The 22,918-nt window shown below is 42.2% G+C and overlaps 1 protein-coding gene across 1 annotated transcript in view; it reads right to left on the bottom strand.

Moving 5' to 3' along the window:
- Positions 1 to 22,918, bottom strand: part of ST18 (ST18 C2H2C-type zinc finger transcription factor) — a 155,884-nt gene that overhangs the window by 86,697 nt on the left and 46,269 nt on the right. The window contains exons 2-3 of the mRNA XM_066625063.1: positions 4,991 to 5,045; positions 628 to 658 (exon numbers count right to left, since the gene is read on the bottom strand). Coding sequence (XP_066481160.1) covers positions 628 to 658; positions 4,991 to 5,045 — 86 coding nt within the window. The remainder of the gene's footprint in view (positions 1 to 627; positions 659 to 4,990; positions 5,046 to 22,918) is intronic.

Below are 22,918 nucleotides of genomic sequence, written 5' to 3'. Positions count from 1 at the left end.
TGTTCCTGGTCTGGGTCCATTGAAACTACTGTTCCTCTCTCAGTAATTTAGTTAATTAGCATAACCAGGAAAACTGTTCTATCTACTCTTACTGTTGTCATGCTTCATCACAGTACTTATGTCCCACATTTTAATTCCACGTAATAAGGGTCACTAACTGTACCTCTTTCATCCCATAACACCTTGATCCAACCTTTTAACATTTTTTCTTTCAGTATTCCTGTGTGTGTGTTTGTGTGTTCACACAGCACACCTGTCAACTGAGAACAAAACTTTGTGCATATGAAGAAGTGGACTGAGGTCCACAAAAGTTTATGCTGAAATAAATGGAGTAATCCTCAAAATGCCTCAATCTGTTGCGCAGGAAATCACAGGACATCCCTTTTTCATATGGACCTGATATTTCTTACAGCACTCATCAATACAACCAAAAGGAAGTTATGCTTTAAGGACCCTGGGACTACTGATAGGCTGTGCCGGGTGGAACTTTAAAAGGCTCTCCTCCTGAAACATTTATTAAGCATTGACCTGATACTCCTCCTGAGCCATACATGTGAAGTGCAATAAATGTATTGCTCACAGGACCCTCCTTTGACAAAGTCAAGAGATAAGCATCTTGAATCTTACCTGAGCTCCTGTGCTATCGAATCCACATGTGCTGTTGGTAACAGAAGGGAAGAAAGAATCAGTTTACATGCATAGTTCAACACACCTGCCTATTTCTGATGCGCGAGAAAAGCCCCGGAGAACCCAAGCAATCTTTTATTTCCCCCTCACCACAGGATTAGTGCTGTTAGTGGAAACTGCTAAACTTAATGTGGCATTCCCATGGTTACTTAAAAGAATGCGCACACACACCCTCTGCATAGGATGGAGGATGGAGTTGTTCAACAAAGGAAACAGCCCAGGTACCTTTTCTTTAAAAAAAAAAAAAGGATGTGCAATGAGAAAGCTTTATTTTCCTAACTGATAATTTGATTTGGGAATGAAGAAAGCTGGTGTTTACAAATACCTGCCCACACAAGGCTATGCAGCATATTGAAAGAGCCAACAGGTGGTTCAAAAGATTACTCATGTTGCATGGGCAACATTCGTTGTCTCACTTCTGGGAAAATGCTGTTGCTCTATTAAGCCTGCGCATGCAAGAGAGAGGCATTTTAAGCCCTAAAATATGTTTAACTAGCTTCCTAAATGAGAAAAGATCACCTTTTAAATGTTTAAAGAAAATACAGCAGTGCATTAACTCTGATTAGAAACTGCAAAATGAAACCTAGCCAGTTAGTCTGCAGCTCCCCACAGACTCAGTCTAATGGAGGCTCACAACACTGTTCAGATATGCAGCAGTGACTTCATTATGCTGTCACAATTATTCACCCCATTTGGGGATTGATCCTGGTCTTACTCAACTATACAGACAGTCTGCAATTCATTTCAGCAGGGTTAGCTCTTCAACTTTTATTTCATGTTTATTTATTAAAATGTGAAAATGTTTGATCACTGATAAATATATATTATATATCCCTTGAAACATATGTTTGCCATAGAAGATGTTTGGAATTTGGATCAGTATTGAACAAAAACTTCTCCCCTGGTTTTACGTTCATTTTCTGTTTCCAACAGAACTTCTGATGACCCTTCAAAAAATTCAAATGATTTTTAAACAAACATGCAGATACACAATGCTGCTACCACTTAAATGAACGGCAGTGCTGTCTAGTGGTTAGAGTGCTGGATTTTTGACCAAAAAGACCCAGGTTCAAATCCCTGTTCATCTATTAAGAACTTAATTGATCACTGTCTGCAGTTTACCTGACAGGGTTGTTGTGAGGATAAAGAGGGGGAGGAGCCACACACACTTTCTGAATTCCTTGGAGGAAGAGCAATATACAAACATAAAAAAGAAACACATATAGGTGACAGCACAAGGGGACTTTGCTAGGACTGCTATCCTATGCACATTTACCTGAGAGTAAACCCCACTGAATACTATGGCACTTACTCCTGAGTAAACATGTATACACTTGTGCTGTTCAATACTGTTGCTGCATACATACAACATAAGCTTTTGGGTGGGGGGGGCAAAACCTTTTCAAATTAATTCAATAATCTTAATAAACACAATATTGGTGTACCCCTGGCATGAGTAGAGGTGGTACAATCAACTGACTAACCTCTGTGCTAGCTGCCATTCCATGTGAGAAAAAAAATCTGATTAATAGCAACATATTTCAGGAACCTAGATGGACATGCTGATGAAAGTGTCCTACTTCCTGTTCTTTTGGGAAGTGTCCACATTTTTGGTTAACCTGTAATTTGGATACACTTATGCAACACATCCAGTTGGAACTGTTTTATCTTTTCATAAATAGCTTCAAATGGTACGTTGGTTTAGTGATAGGTAACTATGCAGTATTATTTTTAAAGATGTTTAAAAGCAATATTGTAAACGACGTTACACTCATGTTCATGTGTGGTATTACCCACAGAAAGAGACCCAATGAAGAACTTCTTTAAACATTACTCGAGCCATGTGGGAGGTATTTTTTGATGAGCAGGTCCCATGTATCTAAATAATGTTAAAATATCCTACAAGCAAATATTCTACACAAACAAAGCCTTATCACACTAGTTTCAACCACAGAATCGGTACTTCACCTGGAGAGGGGTACTGATTCTGGGAATCAGACCCTATTCATGTGGTTTGGGCAATTAAAATGTTATTCCAGTTATGTCAAAGTCACATGTGAACAAGTGAGTCCCACATAGATAGGATAATATTTACAGGGTCCCTTGACAATTTTGATAGGAAAAGTGACAAGAAGTAAGGAAAGATCCTTCCTTTTTCCAGTTCCACTTACCACCATCCCACATACCCATAACTTTGCTCCACTGTCTATGATGGCAACTGTCTCAATGCTGAATGGAATGGTGAGGAAATGAAGAGGTATTTTTTGACCCGTCTCCTGCCCTCCCTTCTATTTATAAGGCCATTGCCACAAGCAAGAATTAGGCCAGGACTGGGTCAAGGCTGTGGGATTTAAGGTTTTATGAAGAAAATAAGGAATGCTTCCCATTTTCATGACAGATTATGGTAATTATTTTTATAGTCTTGTGACTCTCTTTCAACCAATCAGCTAGAAGAAAATCGGCTCATAAGGATCACAGCTACATTAAGCCTCCCTTGCCTGCAGGACAATGACAGCTTCACAGCTACCCATCATGGGTTACAAGCCATGATGTGTATGTGCAACCTCCTGATTTTAGAAATGGGCTATGCCAGATGCAAGGGAGGGCACCAGGATGCAGGTCTCTTGTTGTCTGCTGTGCTCCCTGGGGCATTTGGTGGGCCACTGCGAGGTACAGGAAGCTGGACTAGATGGGCCTTTGGCCTGATCCAGTGGTGCTGTTCTTATGTTCTTACAATGTTACTATGCTGAAGATACATGAAGGTAGGAATTAATGTCACCCAGATACAGCTCACACATAAAGGTTCCCCCCTCTGTTATATGTATTAGGAAACTGTTATTCATTGCAGCTTTGGAGAGTGAGCAATCATCTGAATTTGCAATCATCTTATGTGGAGATCTACCCAAGGATTGCACATTAATTTTTACATGCATACACCTATCACAAGTGTACATTATCATATGTGTCATGCAGCTCTAAGTGGTCCTGTGGTTTTAAATGGTAAACTCATTTAACATCCTTGTTTGCCCAGAACATTATGATGGGAAGGGGGGAAAAAAAACCAGATGGCCAATGCTAAGTGAGAACATCAATTTAAGTCACATCTGCACTGTCCTTATTTCAGAGTCAAATGCATTCAGGAAATGCATCTGATCCCCACAATCCACATGCATCAGGGGTTTCAGCCTCTGTGAGCTCCTCTCTCCTCATCTGCTCAATAATGAGGATGCTTAAGAGACCAGAGCAGGTTGTACAGTGCGCCTAGATGACTTCCCAGCGTCAATATGACCATGTCAGAGGAAGAAGAAGCTGCCATCCAGTTATGTGCTCAAAGCTCTTTGGGCATATCCACAAGTAATGCTGAAATCAGTTTCTGCTACAAATTCATCAGAATTTACTAGTGATTTAAAAAGGTTCTTTCTCACATTATAGCCTCTATCAGCAACAGTTGTGCATGTAATAAATAAATAGATGCTTCAAAGGCACTTTATAGAGTCATGCGCAAAAATACTCTTAGGGTACACATATTCACATTAACTGAAACTGGCAAATTAGTCTAGTTAGCAATACATCTATTTGCTTTAAGTTCTGCCACCAACTTTGTAACTCAAATCTGCTTCAACGGTAGGCAAAATGTCCCCATTTATTTTATTTTGTACATGCCCATTTCCCACTCACAATCAAGGGTCACACAAAACATTACCAATTATAATAAAAAGTTATTTTCCTTAAGGGGTTGTAGTGCTAGTCAATCATGTTTTCCAGATGTTTAGATCATTAAGGGGCCTTTTAATCTCAATATTACATTACCATCTGTTCCTTACCCGATGAAAGAGAAACTGAAAGTTTAACTTTTTTTACTATCTATCTATCTATCTATCTATCTATCTATCTATCTATCTATCTATCTATCTATCTATCTATCTTCCAAAGCAAAAATATCAAAGAAACTTCAATATCCAGAAAGCAGACACAGAGAAATTGGCACTCCTATTGTAATTCAGCATACCATTTGAAGCAAATTATTTTCATTTTGTTCATAGTATCCCTTTTAAATATCCAGCACCATCACTTGGCTGTTTGAAATGATCCTTTACTAGCAAGATCTTTTTTCTCCTTTCAATCCCACACATATCAAACAACATTTCACCTCCTAATGTTTGCAGTTTGTGTCCTGACTTGATTAAAATGAGCCCTAAGGAAGGTGCAGACTCACTGACTACACATGTGGGACCATGTGCAGAAATCATTACATTTCATGGTGTGATAGGCACAGGGTCGTCAATGGGGTCTTCTAACTCACCCTTGGTTCCTCTTGTGCGTGTGCGCAGCTTTTTATCCTCGCCATCTGCATCCATCTACAACAGTAACAAAAAGTCTCCAGTTAATTTCTGTTCTCCATTGAAGGCAGTGGTGGGAGAATTGTTGACATGTCTTACAAAGTTTCCATAGGCCAAGAACTTATTAATCTTGTCACTCAGATAAAATGCCATCTGTGAATAACTTTTAAGCACAGTTCAGAAGATAGTCATCATGGAAAAATATTTAATTAAGCAATTGCTAATTATTCTTTCTGGACAAGTGCCAACGCCTACAAATGATTGTCAGAGACTTATATTCTAATGCCAGTGAGGTTAAATAAATGCTGAAGAAGGAAATGTTAAGAGAAGCCCTGCTGGATCTGATCAAAGTTCAGCATCCTGTGTCCTAGCAGTGGCCAGCCAGGTGTCTCCACAAAACCCAAAAGCCATGCATGAAGAAAATAGCTCACCCCCACTGATGCCCACAAACAATCAGTACTCAGCAGTACACTGCTTCTGAACCTAGATGGCCAACAGATGCTGGTAGACTTACAGCCCAAATCTACGCTTCACGGCGCTCGATGGAGCAACGGTGCCAAAGTGGCTTCTGCTATATCCAGCAGCTTCTGAGAAGCCACTGGGAGTCTCTTCGGGGGAAGGGGACTTTCATCCCTTTCCCCTGCGGAAAGCCCTGAAATGGGGCTTCTCAAATCTGCACCAGCTATTTTGCAGACGCAGACTTGACAGACTCCATGTCGCACCCCAGAGGCCACACTGCCACCCTGCGGTTTCACTTACCCTCTACAGCAGCATGTCCTCCTGATGGCACTGGGCCCAGTACCAGACTGGTGCGGGCCCAGCGCTCCTTAATCTCCGGGTGCCATAAAGGTGGTTTACAGCACACAATTTATGGTGCCCAGCGCCAGTGCTAGGGATCAGCGCCGGTGCTGGGAGTGTTCAAGATTGGGACTTTATCCTCCATAAAGTTATGCTGGATCCCAACCCCCATGCCCGAGAAGTTTGGAGCGGCTTTAAGCCGCTCTGCTCTCCCCAGACTTGTGCCACCTCAGGAGGTGGCGCAGGTCTGAGGAGACCTATAGGGGCTAAAGTGCCTTACCCAGAGGTAAAGTTTCCCCTTACCTCTGACTGAGCCGTTTTGGCCCCAATCCCAAGCTGAATACAGCACAAGCCTCTTGGTTTGCCTGTTCCAGCGCAGGATAGGATTGCAACCTTAGAGAGTGAGAATGTCCACGGCTAAGCCTAAAGTCAAAGACAAGAAATTCTTACTGATGAGAGTTGTTTGGCAGTGGAGCAGATTGCCCAGGGAAGTGGTGGATTCTCCCTCACTTCAAGCAGAAGCCCAACAGACATCTGTTGGAGATGCTCTAGGAGGATTTCCTGCCACAGGCAGGGAGTTGGGTTAGATGACCTTATACATCTCTTCCAACTCTATGATTCTATGATCTTTCCCCAGACTCTCAGCCTCTATAGCAGGGGTGCTCACACTTTTTTGGCTCGAGAGCTACTTTGAAACCCAGCAAGGCCCGGAGATCTACCAGAGTTTTTTTTACAATGTTCACGCCATCATAACATATAACATTTATGTGTACAATGTATGTTGGTGTACCTTGAGCCCCACTGAGTATAACAGGACTTACTCCTGACTAGACATGCCTAGGATTAGGCTGTGAGGCTGCGATCCTAGCCACACTTACCTGGGAGTAAGCCCCATTGAGTACAATGGGCCTTACTCCCGGCGTTTCCTCCCAGAGGCACCTGAAGGGGGGGGGGGTCGGCACTCTGCGATCTACTCATTTTGCCTCGCGATCTACCGGTAGATCGCGATCCACCTATTGAGCACCCCTGCTCTATAGTAAACTATTTTTGAACTGAGGTCTACAATTGAAAGTAGATGTTCCACATCAACGAAACGTTCTAGCCTTCATATTTAGTTTGTAGCAATAATAGTTTTATAATTAAAATAAGCATTCCATTAACATACATACATATATCTATGCACCCACACATTCAAACGTACACATTGGGACACACTTGTTTCACTAGGTCTTTGCAGGGATGAAGGTTGTCTGGAAGTAGTTTGTTTCTGCTGCTGGAATTCTGGTTGCTTTCCTGTCTAAGTAGTTGGACTAAATTTTTTTTTTTTTTTTGTAAATGATTCTGTATTATATTTTACTGTAAGCTATCTTAAGACTTTTAGTAAAAGGCAGGATAAAAAAGGGAAGGATGGATGGATAAATAAATGAGAAATGAGCTTATTAATACAACACTTAGTAAATATAAGGCATTAGCTAATGATTGCATTTATTGAGAAAAAATGTATCCACATCTCAAACTATCCACATTTCAAAGTAGATGAGATGTCAGCTTGACATCTCATCTACTTTAGTTATCAGGTCTTGTAAGGCAATGTTTAGATTCACAACCATTCAAGCAGAGGTTGCAGGTTCAAGTTCAGATGACATTTTGGCTTCAGGTTTTAAACAGCTTTTGGAGTACTAAACGAAATTTCAGACCAAAAAAGTGGAAAACTTAGAGGAGCAGCTGTTCTTAAAACATGATTTTGCATCCAAGCAAGAGCTGGAAAAATATGAGAGCTTCTTATCTTGGATGGGAACCAAGGGGAAAAAAACAAAAACACTGTAGCGGCAGGTTTTGATCCAGGCAGTTAATTAGAGCCTCTTAGTAATATAAAGGGGCCAGGATATGAAGTGAGAATGTGAATCTAGCCCTCAAAAAATATCCCAAGTAAGATTTAATCATTTGAACTTAATGCAATGAATGGCCTAAGAGCCCAATCCTGTGGTCCGTGCTGCGCCTCCGAACAGTTGCAAATGTGCCATAAGGCATGTTTGCAGGGCTCACCACCATGCTCCCGTGTGGTGTGGCGCTGTGGCCACCGGGCTGCGGAACGGGAAATGGGATGGGGGCGTTCCGGGGGGCAGGGAGGCCAGCGTGACATGGGGAGGGGGCGGGGAGGCCGGTGTTACGTGGGGAGGGGGGGCATGCCAGAGACGTGCCTGGGGGCAGGCAGGAGGAGAATCCGTGGAGCTCCGCTCTGCAGGATCTAGGTGCTCGTGAAGGCTGCGTGCCTTACATGAGTGTCTTTACTTTAGCGGCGCCCTTTGGGCACCGCTAAAGAGAGTAGCCCCATTGCAGGGCTGCCTCCCTTACCTGGGGGAAAGGGATGAACGTCCCCTATTCCCGAGGCGCCTCCTGCGGTAGCGCGGGAGGTGCTGGATTTGGTGGCAGCCGTCGTGGTGCTGCCGAGCGGGGGCTCCCCGGGCAGCTCAGGATTGGGCTGCTCCTTAGGATTGGGCAGTTAATCAGTGTTTCTCAAACTGTGGGCCAGGACCCACTAGGTGGGTCGCAAGCCAATTTCAGGTGGGTTCCCACTCATTTCAATGTTTTATTTTTAATATATTAGACTTGATGCTACCATGTATGTGACTGCATTTGGGGAGATATGACAGACCTGTACTTTTAATAAGCTATTATGTATATTCTTTTGATGATAATAAATGGGACTTATTCCTGGCTAAGTGTGGGTAGGATTGCAGCCTAGGATAGTTAAAAATTTTCCTGCTTGATGATGTCACTTCTGGTCATGACATCACTTCTGGTGAGTCCCGACAGATTCTCATTCTAAAAAGTGGGTCCTGGTGCTATATATATAAGGGGTGTGTGTGTGTGTGTGTGTGTGTGTGTGTGTGTGTGTAAGTTACAATTGTGACTATGAGATACTACATATTACAAGAGAACAGAAAATAAGAGAAAGAATAGAAAAGAAATCAAGAAGTTTTTGCCGGTTTTGTGTTGGGAGCATTTGACTTGTTTATTTCCTGAGCCATATTTTTTCTTGGAAAATGCTCAGTTTATTTCAAAAGCAACAGAACTGTTCCTCCTTTTCCTTGGTGGAAATAAAATTCTGCCCAATTGGTTTGATGTCGCTGAGATGCGTCACTTAAAACTGAATAGCACTCATTAGTTTGGCAACATATTTTGGCAAAAATATGGTGCTCTGTACGAAAGGGAGCAAATGGAGTACATTAGGGATTCATCTAGGAGCAGGAAATGAATAACTTGTGGCCACCTCCAGCCCTCCTTCCCTGCTGACCTTACAGATCTCCACAGCAGTGATTCACACATAAGTCAATCATTTGGGGGGAAAGCATCTGGAGGGCTCATTGTGGCCTGTGGGGAATGTGCTGCCTAGGCTAGATGAATCCTCTGTGCTCAAAGTCCAAACCCAGCATCCGATGAGCTGCAATTCTGGTCCAGATCATAACAACATTTTACAGCTCATTAGCAGATGCTTCATATACAGCTTATAATTTTTGCTATACTTTTAATTTCACTGCACTACACACACACACACACACACACTTTTCCAACTTCCTGAACGATCGTGGAATAGTGAATCCCTTGGCTCCATAAGCTTTATTATGTACGGAAATATCCAGCCAATCATAATTTCGAAGCTAAGAAACATTAGCCCTTTGGCAGATGTTATTGTAATCTTGGAGAGTGTCCATGGTTACCAGGGAAATAGGAGCATGCCAAGAAGCCCTGACCACCCTCTTTGACACACTCCAGATCTGGGCGCCTAGTGTTCCAGAACTCAGGGTGAATCTCTTCCCAGATACAGTGTTGGCTTCTGCGGGCAAACACTGCACCTGAGGAAAGCAGGTATGGGCGCGACTTTAAAGTGTGTTGCCTACAGGGGGCACAATGTGTCAGCATGTTTTTCTTCCCCTGTAAATGTGGACAATGTCCACAGTTACAATACTATCTGCATGAGGCTAGAATGTTCTGAAATTTGGCATATTCTTTATAAAGAAAAACAGTCCTAGCAATCACAGCTTTGTAGAAACCATACATAGCTGGGATGCTAGATGCTAAAAACAAAAACAGTCTCCCCCCCCCCCCCCAAGTTGTGACAAAATGTCTGATTCTGCAGGACAACACAGCCCTGTTTTACAACAGTTTCACTGGGGGGGGGGGAACATGAATTCCAATGGGAACCACATCAAAATTCCAGGTTTAAAAAAATTCCTAAATACACATATCACATATGAGAGTACAGTATGATAATGGCATTCCTGAAAGTTTCTATGTCAACTAATTAAAATGTAAATATTTGTAAATATATATTTAATTTTTCTTATAGTTTCTAATTTTATGTTTCCTTTTTAGGTGTGCTAATAGATAAGATGCATTTCTTTCTGTGAACATTCAGGTTCATCTCACTATTATTCAATGTTACAATTTGCAGTACAGATAAGGAAGTCCAACAATCCAAAATTGAACAACAAAACAGCAAACTTATTCCCAAGCTAAGTTCTGTTAACAATTCTGAAAATGAAACCAGCATGCAAAATGTTTGAGAGGGTTTTTCAAGACATTCCGAGCTCAGGTAGCTCAGTGAGAAAGTCTAGCACATCTGGGACTGTGAAGTTGAATTGCTGCTGCCCAATCCTACCATTGGTACTGATGCAGTCGTACTGGTGGAGTGCAAACTGCATTCAGTGATGGGGGATGATGACTGCACAGCCAGCAGGAAGTAAAAATTGTTTTACTTGGGCAGTAGGCTGCCCAATCACCTATGGGTCTCCTTGGATCTATGCTAGCCATTTTGATAGTGCAGGTCTGAAGACAGAAAAGGGACAGGGTGGCCTGGGAATGAGGGGATAAGATCCTGGTGCAAGTCACTGCTGCTGGGATCCACCCACTTTGCACGTGCCCCTAAACTCTCCCCCACCCACCACACATCTGCCCCTGCTGCCTCCGCCCCCTCCCCACAAAGACTTACTGTGGGTTTCAAACCCCAGGAGAGAGCTTGAAAACCGCAGGTGTAATGGTTCAGGAGTTGGAAGGTCCAGGTTCAAATACCTGCTCAGTCAAGAAGCTTACTGGGTGACCTTGGGCCAGTCACTATCTCTCAGCCCCACCTACCTCACAGGGTTGTTGTGAGGACAAAAGGAGAGAAGGAACCAGGTACGCCACCCTGAGCTCCTTGGAGGAAGAGCAGTATAAAAATGTGACAAATAAATAAATAAGCAAGCAAACAAGCACAGCACAGAGGTTCAGCTTTCATGCCATCATAAAGCACCTTGTGCTGCCACAGTGTTTGTTCCAGCAGTACAAGGTCCTGATAGGACTGGGGCCGTTGCCACTTAAGGAAAATATGTGGAGTATATTATGCAAAGAATTACTTGTTTTTTTAAAAAGTATGCAAAACAGGGGGCCTGACTGAAGCCCCAATCCTATCCACCAGTTTATGCAATGCAGCAGCATTGGAGTGCAAGCTGCATACTGTGTGTGTGTGGGGGGGAGGCTTCCTTCCTTTCTCGCCATCACCTTGGGACTTATGATGATGGATTGAAATTTCCATCAGTGTAAGGCCCTGACAGGATTGGGTGATTTTCTTAATAGCAGGTGGTGTAGTAGCTGAGAGACGGGAAGCCTAATCCTGAGCTGCCTGGGGTGCCCAGCCTCAGTGGCACCAAGAACGGCTGCCGCCGGCTACCGCCGGCTACCTCAAGCTACCGCAGGTGGCGCCTCAGGAGAAGGGGACTTTCGTCCTCTTCTCCCGGGTAAGGTAAGCAGTCCCACAATGGGGCTACTCACTTTACCGCCAAACAAAAGGTCTCCGGTAAAGTAAAGGCATTTGTGTAGGGCGCCGAGCCCGGCACGAATGCCTTGGATCCAGTGGAGCAGAGCTCCACAGACCCGCCTCCCTCCCCCGGCACACCTCCCACCCTTCACCCTACCCGCCCCCGCCTCCCCGTCACACCTTCCCCCACCCTCTCTCCACCCCCACCAGCCTCCACCCTCCTCAGAACACCTCCTCCCGCCCCCTCCCCGCCCCCACCTACCATGCCACAGCTCGGCGGTCCATGAGACCACCAAGTGGCGGAGGCTGAGTGCCCACCCCGTGCTAGCCTGGCACTAGCCCAGCACCAGCTGATGCTGGGCTAGCACGGGCGGTAGCCCGGCGGTGAGGCTCGCAAACGTGCCTTACGGCATGTTTGCAACAGTGCGCAGTGGCACAAAGCCGCGGTGCTGAGCCCAGGATTGGGCTCAGAATCGTGAATTTGGACTTTCCCAGTTTGAATCTCTCCTCAAGCTCATTAGGTGACTGTAGGCAAGCCACTCACTTTCAGTCTTAGCTCCCCAGCTACAATATGGGGACAATACTACTTAAGAATCACAAAGCGTTGTTAAGGACAATATTTCGATAATTACATGAAGCACTTTGTACACAAATGTTAAGTATTAACTTGACATATGTAGTTCATTCATTTGAATTGCTCCTGAACCCCTGAATTTTTTTTATTTGTTTTTTCCCCTTTTCAAAAAAGTGTACATATTGTCCTTGGTCAAATGCTAAGGACAGACCTACTATGTTAAACTTTATTGTAAAGTCTATACAAAGCAGAAAACATAGCCCTTTTTCAAGACTGTAAAGCAGAGAAAGGGGGCTGAATTAACCAATTGAAAGATGAAACATTTGCATGCCTCTCTCTGTGTTTTTTCTTTCTTTCAGCTAATTATTACAGAGGACTACATGAGACATGGAACATATGGTACATGACATATGACCTAAATAGCTCTTTACAGGAATAAACAAGCAGTCAAATGCTTGAACAGATTTTTGAGAATGTTATGCAAATACTTGAACAACTCTGTTGCTTCTGTGTTTGTCTCATGAAATCTGAAACAACGAAAAAAGAAAGTTTAAAAATAATATATATGCAGCAGGACCCAGGGGTGGGAAACTGAATCGGCTTGATTTAGAGCTCATGGTTAACAACACAGTGATCCAAAAGAAGGTGTTTGATCAGAAACAGAAACTTGCCTGTAGTTGCTTCCTGCTGCCATTCAAACCAGAGACAGGGTGGGTTGCAATATGACTGCAATGGTAATGGGAAACATGACTCTGTTCTCGGATGCTGTCGTGATTGAAGGCACTGACCTGCCATAGACTTATAATAGGGGAGCAGGTGTGGCAATGATGGACTTTAATTTCCTTTAATAAACCTTTTATGTGCCACACTTTTACTGCCATTCTATGCTCTCCAAGGTCCTGCACATAATAGGTTCATTACTTTTGATTACTATAGTCTATTGAGACAAACAACTCCAGAACACACTATATATTATGTTCAGTTAAACCAATACAGACTATTTATCCAATGTGCATTATTTCACCTGCAACTCTGCTGACAAAATTAACAACCGCTCCTGTAAGCTAAAACTATTAAAACCACTGGTACCCCTTTGTCATCATTTGATAATAAATACCACACACCAATCACAGCACTTCTCTTTTAATTGTGAAACAAAAAAAAGGAGGGGGGGGGTCTTGCTGCCTCTTTTTAGACAGCAGTTACTTGGGTTTCATTTTGTCATGAATATTTAAAAACCACACAATGAGTGAAAACCAGCAGCCAAATCAATATAGGTGATTCTTTCTATTGATTTTCTTTCTTTAGGAAAATCATTTGAATTTATGACAGATGTTTAAACAGATTAAGATTAAACTGGCTAGGCCTGTTTAGTATGATGAACATAGCAGTGCAAACCCATCATCATGGGCTAAAGGCGTCTGTTGCATATAAAACAGGCCACTCACACAAAACCAAAAAAGAGAAAGAGGAGGGAGCTCTATTCACCAGAAAACTGAGTGTAAGCTACACAGTACCACTGCTGTGCAGTTTTCATTCATTTAAGTGGATCTTTTGTAAGGTCGTCATACAAACTTCGGAGACTGCTCCCACTGCCTTAAACAATTCACATTACCTAGCTACAATTACTTACCTTCCTAAGTTGGATTTCTAGATAAAACCATTAAAATCCAGGTGGTGTACCAAGATGTTGCTATTCTTATCACCAATCACTTATCCTTTTTAAAATAAAATTAAAATGCTACTTTGCATTTTTTGAAGGATGCTGATTTTTCAATATGTAATGGCAGTACATGTGAAACATCTAGTCTAACAGTCAAATAGTCCACAATTTCCAGCATCCAGTTGCAATCCATGGCTACTAATGGATGGATATCCTGGCACATCAGTGTAATTCTTGGATATCCTATCGCATCAGTGTAATTCAAAACTATATAGTAGTGCACAGTACGGAATTAACGTAATTCAAACAATACTTCAATTGCCCAACTGGTCCCACACAATATAAGACATGCACACTCAAGACACAGATGAACACCTTCCCCCATATCATAAAGGAACCTGGTGCAGACTCTCCAGGAAGTGAAGGGAGGGACAAGGATGTGTACATACCATGAGAATGCACACCATTAAACACGTGAGACTGATCAAACAATATCATACATAAACAGCCCTGTAACTTTTTGGGTGTCTTTTATGTAGTATTAACATTAACTGAAGTAAAGAGTAATTCACCTTCAAGATTTACTCAGGCTATTATCAGGGCTGGCCTTAGAAGCTGCAGGACCCAATGCAAAATATTTTTTAGCCCTGCACACTCAACAGAATGAGCTGCAATGCTCCACTCGCCACATGCTTCCATGCTGGAGCATCAGCTATGGAGCAAGGTGCCAGCTGCGGGCATTCCTCTTGCCACCCCCATATGAGTACCCTCCAGGTGCAGGGCCCAGTTTGGCCCAATTGGTCAAATTGCCCTAAGCCTGGTGATGATGTATTCTCAAATCTGTAGTGAATGGACATGTTCATAATTTGTATTCATTCATTCATTCATTCATTCATTCATTCATACATTCATGTAAAAGATATCACCTCTCCCCTTGCAAACTTTAACCTTATTCATGCTGCAGTACAAATCATTAGTCATAACCTCAGAAGAATTCTCTTTGAATTTCACTGTTGGACATCCCTAAAATAGTTGCTGGATAACTGAGAATAGAAGCGTAAACATTCAGTTTACAGAGGAGGACCAATGGATCAGCAACTGGTTTTTCAGACCCTTTTGATACTATAAGCTTGGGGACTGGACAGGAACTATTTCCTAACACATGCACCAAGGGAACATAGAAAGGCCTAGTTTTCACTGAGGTTCTAGCCTAGTTGTCCTTCTGATAATCAGTCTTCTATGTACAAAGACGTTTTATTTTGGTTTTGGATGGAGAAGCATTCAGTCATGTGAGCGCCATCTGTAGTCAGAACTGGAGAGTCCAGATACAGGAGTCCAGGCATAGGTTTACTACCTCACTGAGACATAATGTTATGCCAATACAGATGGCTTCTTGATTGTCAAAAGGCCTTTTGTATTAGGAAGCTGTCTCCAGTCTCACCCATTATTTCTCACATCCCTCTGTGCTCCATTTGGTGCCACACAAAAAGCTTTGCATGACACTATGTTTGAAGTAAATGCCTATTGCTGGTGTTACTCTTCTAATCCATACTGTTGAGCCCATACAACATGCTGAATCAGGATACCATGGGGACATGACCCCAGGAGCTGCAACTTTTCACTAGGAAAGTAGTATCCTTCCAACCTCAGTTACTGCCTTGCGAAGAACCCACATGCTGGTGCCAAAGTTAGATTTATTACAGCCCAATCCTATGGATGATTGACAACAGCAGAATCTCCATTCTGCTTTTGTAAAAGGCCTAGAGATGGCTCAGAGTCCAAACCCATCCAGTTTTCCAGTACCGGTTCCACATGTGTATGCCAATGGGGCGTGCACTGCACCCTGTGGTGGGGAGGCAGTCACAGAAACCTCCTTAAGGTATGGGAACATTTGTTCCCTTAACTTGGGGCTATATTGCGGCTGCACTGGTGCTGGAAATTAGGATACAATTGGGCCCTCAAAGATCAGGCCACTGCCACACCTGCTACAGCTGCCACTGCAAACTTCGGGCTGTCTGTGCTACTCCCGCTAAGTCCTCAGCAGGTACATGTTGTGGGTGGGGAGAGTGAGGGTAGGGGGAATTTGGGGCGGTTTTAACTCTTTTGTAGGAAAAAAAAAGCTCTCTAGAGCCCAAATCTTATGTATGCCACCCACTAGCAGTGTGCCTCCTGCACTGGCGCTGACTGTTGTAAAGCCACTTCCCTGTGCCTTCCCACTCACTCCAGAGCTTATTGAGTTGCTTGCTGGAGCAGGTAAGTCAGCAGAAGAGGCAGGAGGGAATGGGGAAGATGGGAGAAGGAATGGGGTGAGGAAGGGACAAAATGGGGGAGGGGGCAGCAATGGGGGAAAGGGATGGGTAGTCCAGTCCCAAAAGGGGTAGGCTTACTGTCAGGTATGGGAACAACAAATGTTTCCTTACCCAGAGGAGGCCTCCACAACAGCCCCACGACTATAGGATATAGTGAGAGGACATGGATAGGATTGGGCTGTAGGAAGACTTCAATTTCTTGTCATTGTGATACCTAGACAAATCTCCCTCTTTAAGGGGATTAACTGCAAGCATTATAGGAAGCTTTCCATATCACAAAACTATAATCAACCTGAAATTTGATAACTACTATCTCTGGGGCAAAAATATGTTATTTGCTAGATTTAGGAGATAAAGCTGCATTAATGTTCATATTTTAATTTGAATGTTAATTAGTTTTAGGTAGAGTTTACAATGTAATGCCCAATTCTAGCTAAAGGCTCCCATCTTAAGCGCACTTACCAGGACACATATTTGGCAAACAGACATAAAATATATATTAGGATTTAATCAAAGCTCCCTAAGTATGTGTTCATACAATAGAACATTATCGTTCATTTGACTAATGATTTTCATTTTAATAAGACCTTCACAGCACTTTAATATTCACTGATGACAGGCAATGTTTTATGATATCTTAAAATGAAAATATTATGGTTTGCCCCGAGTTTCTGGAAAGACACTTCAAGTGCCATTGTGGAGTAAGGTGATCCTACACACACAACTAAGAACTTTGGGTGGGAAATAAATGCGCATCACCACTCTCTCATAAAAACTGTTAAAGTTTCTAATGTTTCACAATATACAATACATGGTGACAAACAATTCCATGCCTGCCAATATCGTCTAAACTTTACAGTAAAACCCAGTTCAGGCTGATCTGACTGGGTACACACCTTTTCACACTACCTTGGGCATTTTAGACATGACGACCTATCTCAGTCTGGTTTGTAGCTCATTCAAAAGCATAATCAACACACTTACATACTATTTTCACCTAATAAATCCCTGCTTATCCCCATCACAATGGTCTACCTGAGCAAACTGGCCTTGTATCGCTTTCAAAATATATTCAGGGCTACACCATTCTTGCATTAATGAGTGAAATCACACCTCTTGATTACCTAACACTTTGGCTCACTTCATACAGCAAACAGCACACAGCTTCAATGCAACAGTGTCTCTTGAAGCAACTTCCACGCTACTGTGTGATCATGGCAATGTGACAAAGGTCTCCTATAATCACTCCTGTGGGACCCCTGTGTACAGGGACCACATGTTGGTATCAGTACATACAACTGGTACCTCTATGTGATCCCCTCTATGTGATCCCCAGTGGCCCCCTGCATTCTCAGAAGTTATCACCTGGACACAACCAGGCTTAGATGACCCAGACAAATGTGGGACTTGTCTCCATTAAAAACTGTCATGGTTGGAGTTGGCATCAGATGATAATGAAAAATGTTTATGAGTTCATTCACACGATGTCTCATTCACATAAGCAAAGAGCGAGCGGGGAAGCACTTGAGGGTGAATCAAAGAATAAAAACCAAAATCCCAAACTGATATTTTCAAGTACTCATTTACTGACATATATATATCTAAGATTTTAACCATGTAATTTGACATATAGAATTGCTAATATAGTGTTATATGTGAAGTGAGTGACATGCCAAACAAAAACGTTTATGTGCACTGTAAATCAATCACGTATGTAAAACAGAAAAGTTAAAGTTAATATAGAATGCCGAGGCAAGTAAATCAATGTCCAATATCATTTTTGACACTTTACCTCTCCTCTTGTTGTTTTCACTCATGCTTACATAGCACCACTTGATGCTATGGCCAATGAGTAATGATTATGCACACGTGATTTGGCACTTCTTTGGATTTCAAGTAGAAGGAAGGCACATGGGTGAGTAGTGGCTACCTAGAGTGACTCTGCATGGGAAGCAAGTCAGTCCAATCTGTTTGGGGTCTAAGTTCTAAACTCTTCTTATGTGGCCTGAACAATATCATGCACTACGTTTTGAGTCATTGTTGATAGAATATTATGCTGGCCACATAAGATGTTATGCTGCTAAATATCAAAGTACAAGAGCCCAATCCTATGGGCTCTCAGCTCCAGTGCGGAGCTCCAGCACCAGCGCTTGGTGTCGCAAACATACCCTATGGCACACCCACAACACCCTGCGCCAAGTCAATGCTGTTGCTGGCCCTGTGCCAATCAGTGCTGAGCCCAGTGCAAGCTGGGCAAAGCCCGGAGCTAGGGAAGAGCTCCTGGCAGTGGTGAGAGCTTTGGGGGCATGCCTTGTGGGGCAGGGAGAGGGCGGGGCAGGGGGAGAAAGAGCGGGAGGGGGCAGGAACAGCAAAGCTCTGCTCTGCCAGATCCTGAACTCCATGTTGGGCCTTCTGGAGTCCCTCAACTCTTCACCAGTACAAGAGCCAATGCAGACTTGAGAAGTCCATTGCAGGGCCTGGCACTTTCCCCAGGGGAAGGGGACAAAAGTCCTCTTTCCCCAAGGAAACCCCTGCAGCTGTCAAGGTGCTGCAGGATTCAGTGGCAGCTGCTTTGGTGCCACTGCACCCAGCAGCAGCAGCACCTTTAGGATTGGGCCATAAATCAGCACAATCAACACTCTTAGAGTTTACTGGGTTATGGATATCACTGCTTAATGGTATACATCTAATTTGCAACAAAGATGTGTATCTCATTTGCCATTAATAAAATGTATTTCATCAGGAAATTATTGCCTGGAAGGAAGACTAAAGTCCATCAAACAAGTTTTATATGAACATTTATATCTACCTCAAGCAGGACAAACATTCAACTTTTTGACTTTGCAGATAAATGGTTGTACTGATTTCATGTACTACCAGGATAGTCTGGGATTAATAGTCTGTAGCAGTGTTTCTCAAACTGGGGTCAGGACCCACTAGGTGGGTCGCGAGCCCATTTCAGGTGGGTCCCCATTCATTTCAATATTTTATTTTTAATAGATTAGACTTGATGCTATCGTGGTATGTGATTGCATTTGAGGAAATGTTACAGACCTGTTCTTTTAACAAGCTACTATTTATATTCTTTTAACAATGATAGTGAATGGGACTTACTCCTGGGTAAGTGTGGGTAGGATTGCAGCCTAGGATTGTAAAAAATTTTCCTGTTTGATTAGGACACCTCGGGTTATGACATCATTTCCGATGGGTCCTGACAGATTCTCATTCTAAAAAGTGGGTCCTGGTGCTAAATGTGTGAGAACCACTGGTCTGTAGTATTAAAATTCTGATCATGTTTAATAGTGTAAGAGGCAAAATAAAAATATAGAACATTGTCTTAGGAAGAATTTTGAAAATTCTTGTCTACTGTGAAAATAAAGCTTCAGAACAGGGCAAGATATTGCTTCAAAAATACCCATTACTTATCTTAAAGACTGGTCTAGAAACAATTTCATTGTGTGTGTGTGTGTGTGTCCCCATGTAGATTATTCAGACATGTTGTTATTTTAGCATAGAATGTCAAAGCAGTACTTAAGGATATTTTTTGCAGCATTGTGTAGGTTTGTGAATCTCGATAACTTCTTTCACAAAGGCAGTAATTTCCACTTCAACATTATTGCTGTTGCCTCCTCAAAATGAAAAATGAATGATGTGGATCTGACTGCTTCAGCTGTGTTGGTCTCCTCCAAAACTAAAATAAATAAGTCCAAGCACTAAATCTAAATCTGAAAACAGATTCAATTTGAGGCTACATACCGTGTAATCCATTCCAGGATGCCACGATTACCAATGGCCAAATGCTATGTACGTTTTTGAAGGAGTATTTTTCAAAGGGGGATCTCATATTTGAAAATGCATAACAGTGACATAAACGTTAGACTAGAGACAAGCTTGGATGGTTCTGTAATGAGGATGATTTATTTTGATTCTCACTTCTGATTTTGGAGTTGTCACTGCTGTTGTATACCTCATCCATGCAACTTTGCACAACTGGCAGTGCTGAATATAAACGAAAGCCATATGTTTATGTCCTTTTGCCAAACGATTACAGCAAATAGTTCTATTATTCCCTTAGGTAACTAATGTGTGCCAAGGATTTCTATTAGTCTGCTTTACCAAGGCATCAGAGGGTACAGTCGCAGCTTTATGAAATGAGGGGGCAAGTGCCAACTTGATATTTTCAGAACAAATATGTAAAAATATTATACTACATGAAAGAGAGGTCGGCACAAGCGAAAACAGAATCTTTTTTCCCCTTAACTTTTTCTTTTTTAGAGAAACCTGACTCAAAGTACAACAGGAAAATATAAAGAACTTTAATGTTGTGATACTCTGACCAAATACTGTGCTGTCCAGGTTGTTTTGGTAGATTTAAAAACAAATCTCCTATATTCCCTGAAAATGCTACATTAGAATATATTTTCAAGTAGAAGGAGTATACGTGGTTCTGAAAATATAATTGCCACTTGCCCATCATAAGATGTGAGAGCATTCAAAACATTCATTTCTGTTGTTTAAAAGATGCTGCGTGGACCGATCCAATGTTGAATTTAAATGCAGCCAGAGTTGGGGAAGGGGTCATAATGAGATTTCCAAATGAAACAGTAGTGCAACAAATGAAATCACATACTTTCCACTAAAAAAACTAAACACTAAATGCATTTCTCCCACCTTTGCTTGCTTCGGAGCAAAATTATGGGCAATTTCCAAATGACCAAATCCGTCTCTTGGACCAAAATGTCTTGTCTGACTTAACAGATAATCCCCAAATTCATTCTCTGTAAGAAAGAATGCAAAGTGAATGAGCAAAACCATAGATGAAGTAAGATGACATCGGGCTAAATATCTGTCCCCCTTCCCTTTTAGAAGGCACCACATCAAGAGTTTTACCTACAATGGAGTTTAATAGGTAAACCTATTATTGTGGAAGGAATTATAACTGTACCCAAATCAGACTTATTCAATCAGGTTAAAAATGAAAATAAATCCTATATGATATGGAGGGCTTGGCACTAACATTTGAGCAAAAGTTGTATTGTATTGTATTGTGTTATGCCTTGTATATGTTTTTTTTCTGTTTTATATTAATTTTTTAAGCTGGTTTCTATTTGGTCCTTTATCATTTCTACCTTTTAATCTTTGTATTTTAAAGTATTCTGTAAGCTGCCTTGGATGCCCCATTGCCAGGTGAACTGTGAGCATTAATATAGGATGTTATAATTTATATTGGGAGATCTTCATGTAAATCCCTGCTCAGTCATGAAGGCAACTGTGTGAATTTGGTTGAGTCATATCTCTCAGATTAACCTACTTGACAAAGTTGTTGTGAGAATGAAATGGTGGAAGCAGAGACTTTGTTCTTCTCTCTAAATTTATTTATTTATTTTGGAGGAAAGATAGGAAAAATGTAGTGATCACCTGGAATCCAGTTCCAGAAACTTGTTCCAGCATATGAGCCTGCAGTGCCACCAAAACTTCACCACTATTCAAGGATAGGTGCATGTCCTAGTTGTATTACAGCAGCTTGAATTCTAGTGTGCCTGAATAGGAATCTACAATAGGAATCTACATACTTCTGCACGTTTATATACACTGTTATCTCTTTGCTTTAAAAACTCAGTTCGAGACCTGGTACGGAATTAAGGTCTATGGATTCCACCTGCATAATAATTGGAAAACATTTCTGTTTGTGCAAAAAGGAGGTCATTTTTGCCTATCCACCCCTTCACTCAGCCCCTTGTTCCTCCCCAAAAACGGTTCCTGAAAGTTGGGGGTCTCTTTGAAGCAAGATGGTACCTGGGGTGTGTGGGGGTGGGGGTGGAGGTGATCAGCAAAAATCAATCAAAACTGATCAAAATTGTGCTCCTTTCACAGAAGACGTGGCTGGGATATAAGCTATTATGGGAACCTATTTAGCAAGTACTGTCCAAAGTAGTTCTGCTATGTTGGATGGTGGGAGACAATAATGCACTGTGGACAGAACAGCCTTAGATATGGATAATTTATAGCCCAATCTCATGGTTCCTTTTCCCATCTCTGAAGTACATGGGATCAAACTGTTTCCTTTAGTGGAGCTAGTCCTCTGGAGTTTAGCAAGGGAAGGGGACCAGTGAACCATTATGATCAAAGGGAACTGCAAAGCTCCTGCATCTGCTTTCAATGCTACAGTTCAACATAGACTAAGGAACATAATATGTAAGAATAGATGAAAAAAAATTCACCTGAGCAGGTGAAGGAAGCATGCCCCTCACCATTAAGTAACTACAGAGTACTTACACACCAAGAATGATAGGAAAGGCTCCCAGATGAGAGGGTGGCATTTCTAGACAGATACTGCAAAGGTGGGTTAAATGCTCTTCCTATCACTTATATGGCACCATCAAGGTGTATCCATATTCAACCATAATAGGAAAAAATTGACAGGTAGCTCAGTCCTGTATGCAGTCTAAAATGTGACATTATGGAGAGTATGGAAGGTAAGCAAGGGAAGAATATTAACTAAAGATTGTATCTAGGGACAAGATAAGGATTCTTTGGGCAGAGAGGCTGGGCTAAGAAGGTGTGCCTCATCTATCCAGGAATGGGATCTTTCTTCAGCCCAACAAGTTAACATAATGCTGCTACTTCTGTCACTGCAATGTGGGTGAATCCATGCAATTCGCACATCCTTGGCACCCAACTAGCTTAGCAATTTGTCATGTTCAGGTTCCCTTCTTTTGCATCAGAATTACAAGGATGCACAACACAAGC

The sequence above is a fragment of the Tiliqua scincoides genome, chromosome 4 (genome assembly GCF_035046505.1).
Source record: "Tiliqua scincoides isolate rTilSci1 chromosome 4, rTilSci1.hap2, whole genome shotgun sequence".
In the NCBI taxonomy this organism is placed as follows: domain Eukaryota; kingdom Metazoa; phylum Chordata; class Lepidosauria; order Squamata; family Scincidae; genus Tiliqua; species Tiliqua scincoides.
This window is presented reverse-complemented; position numbering and strand designations above follow the sequence as displayed.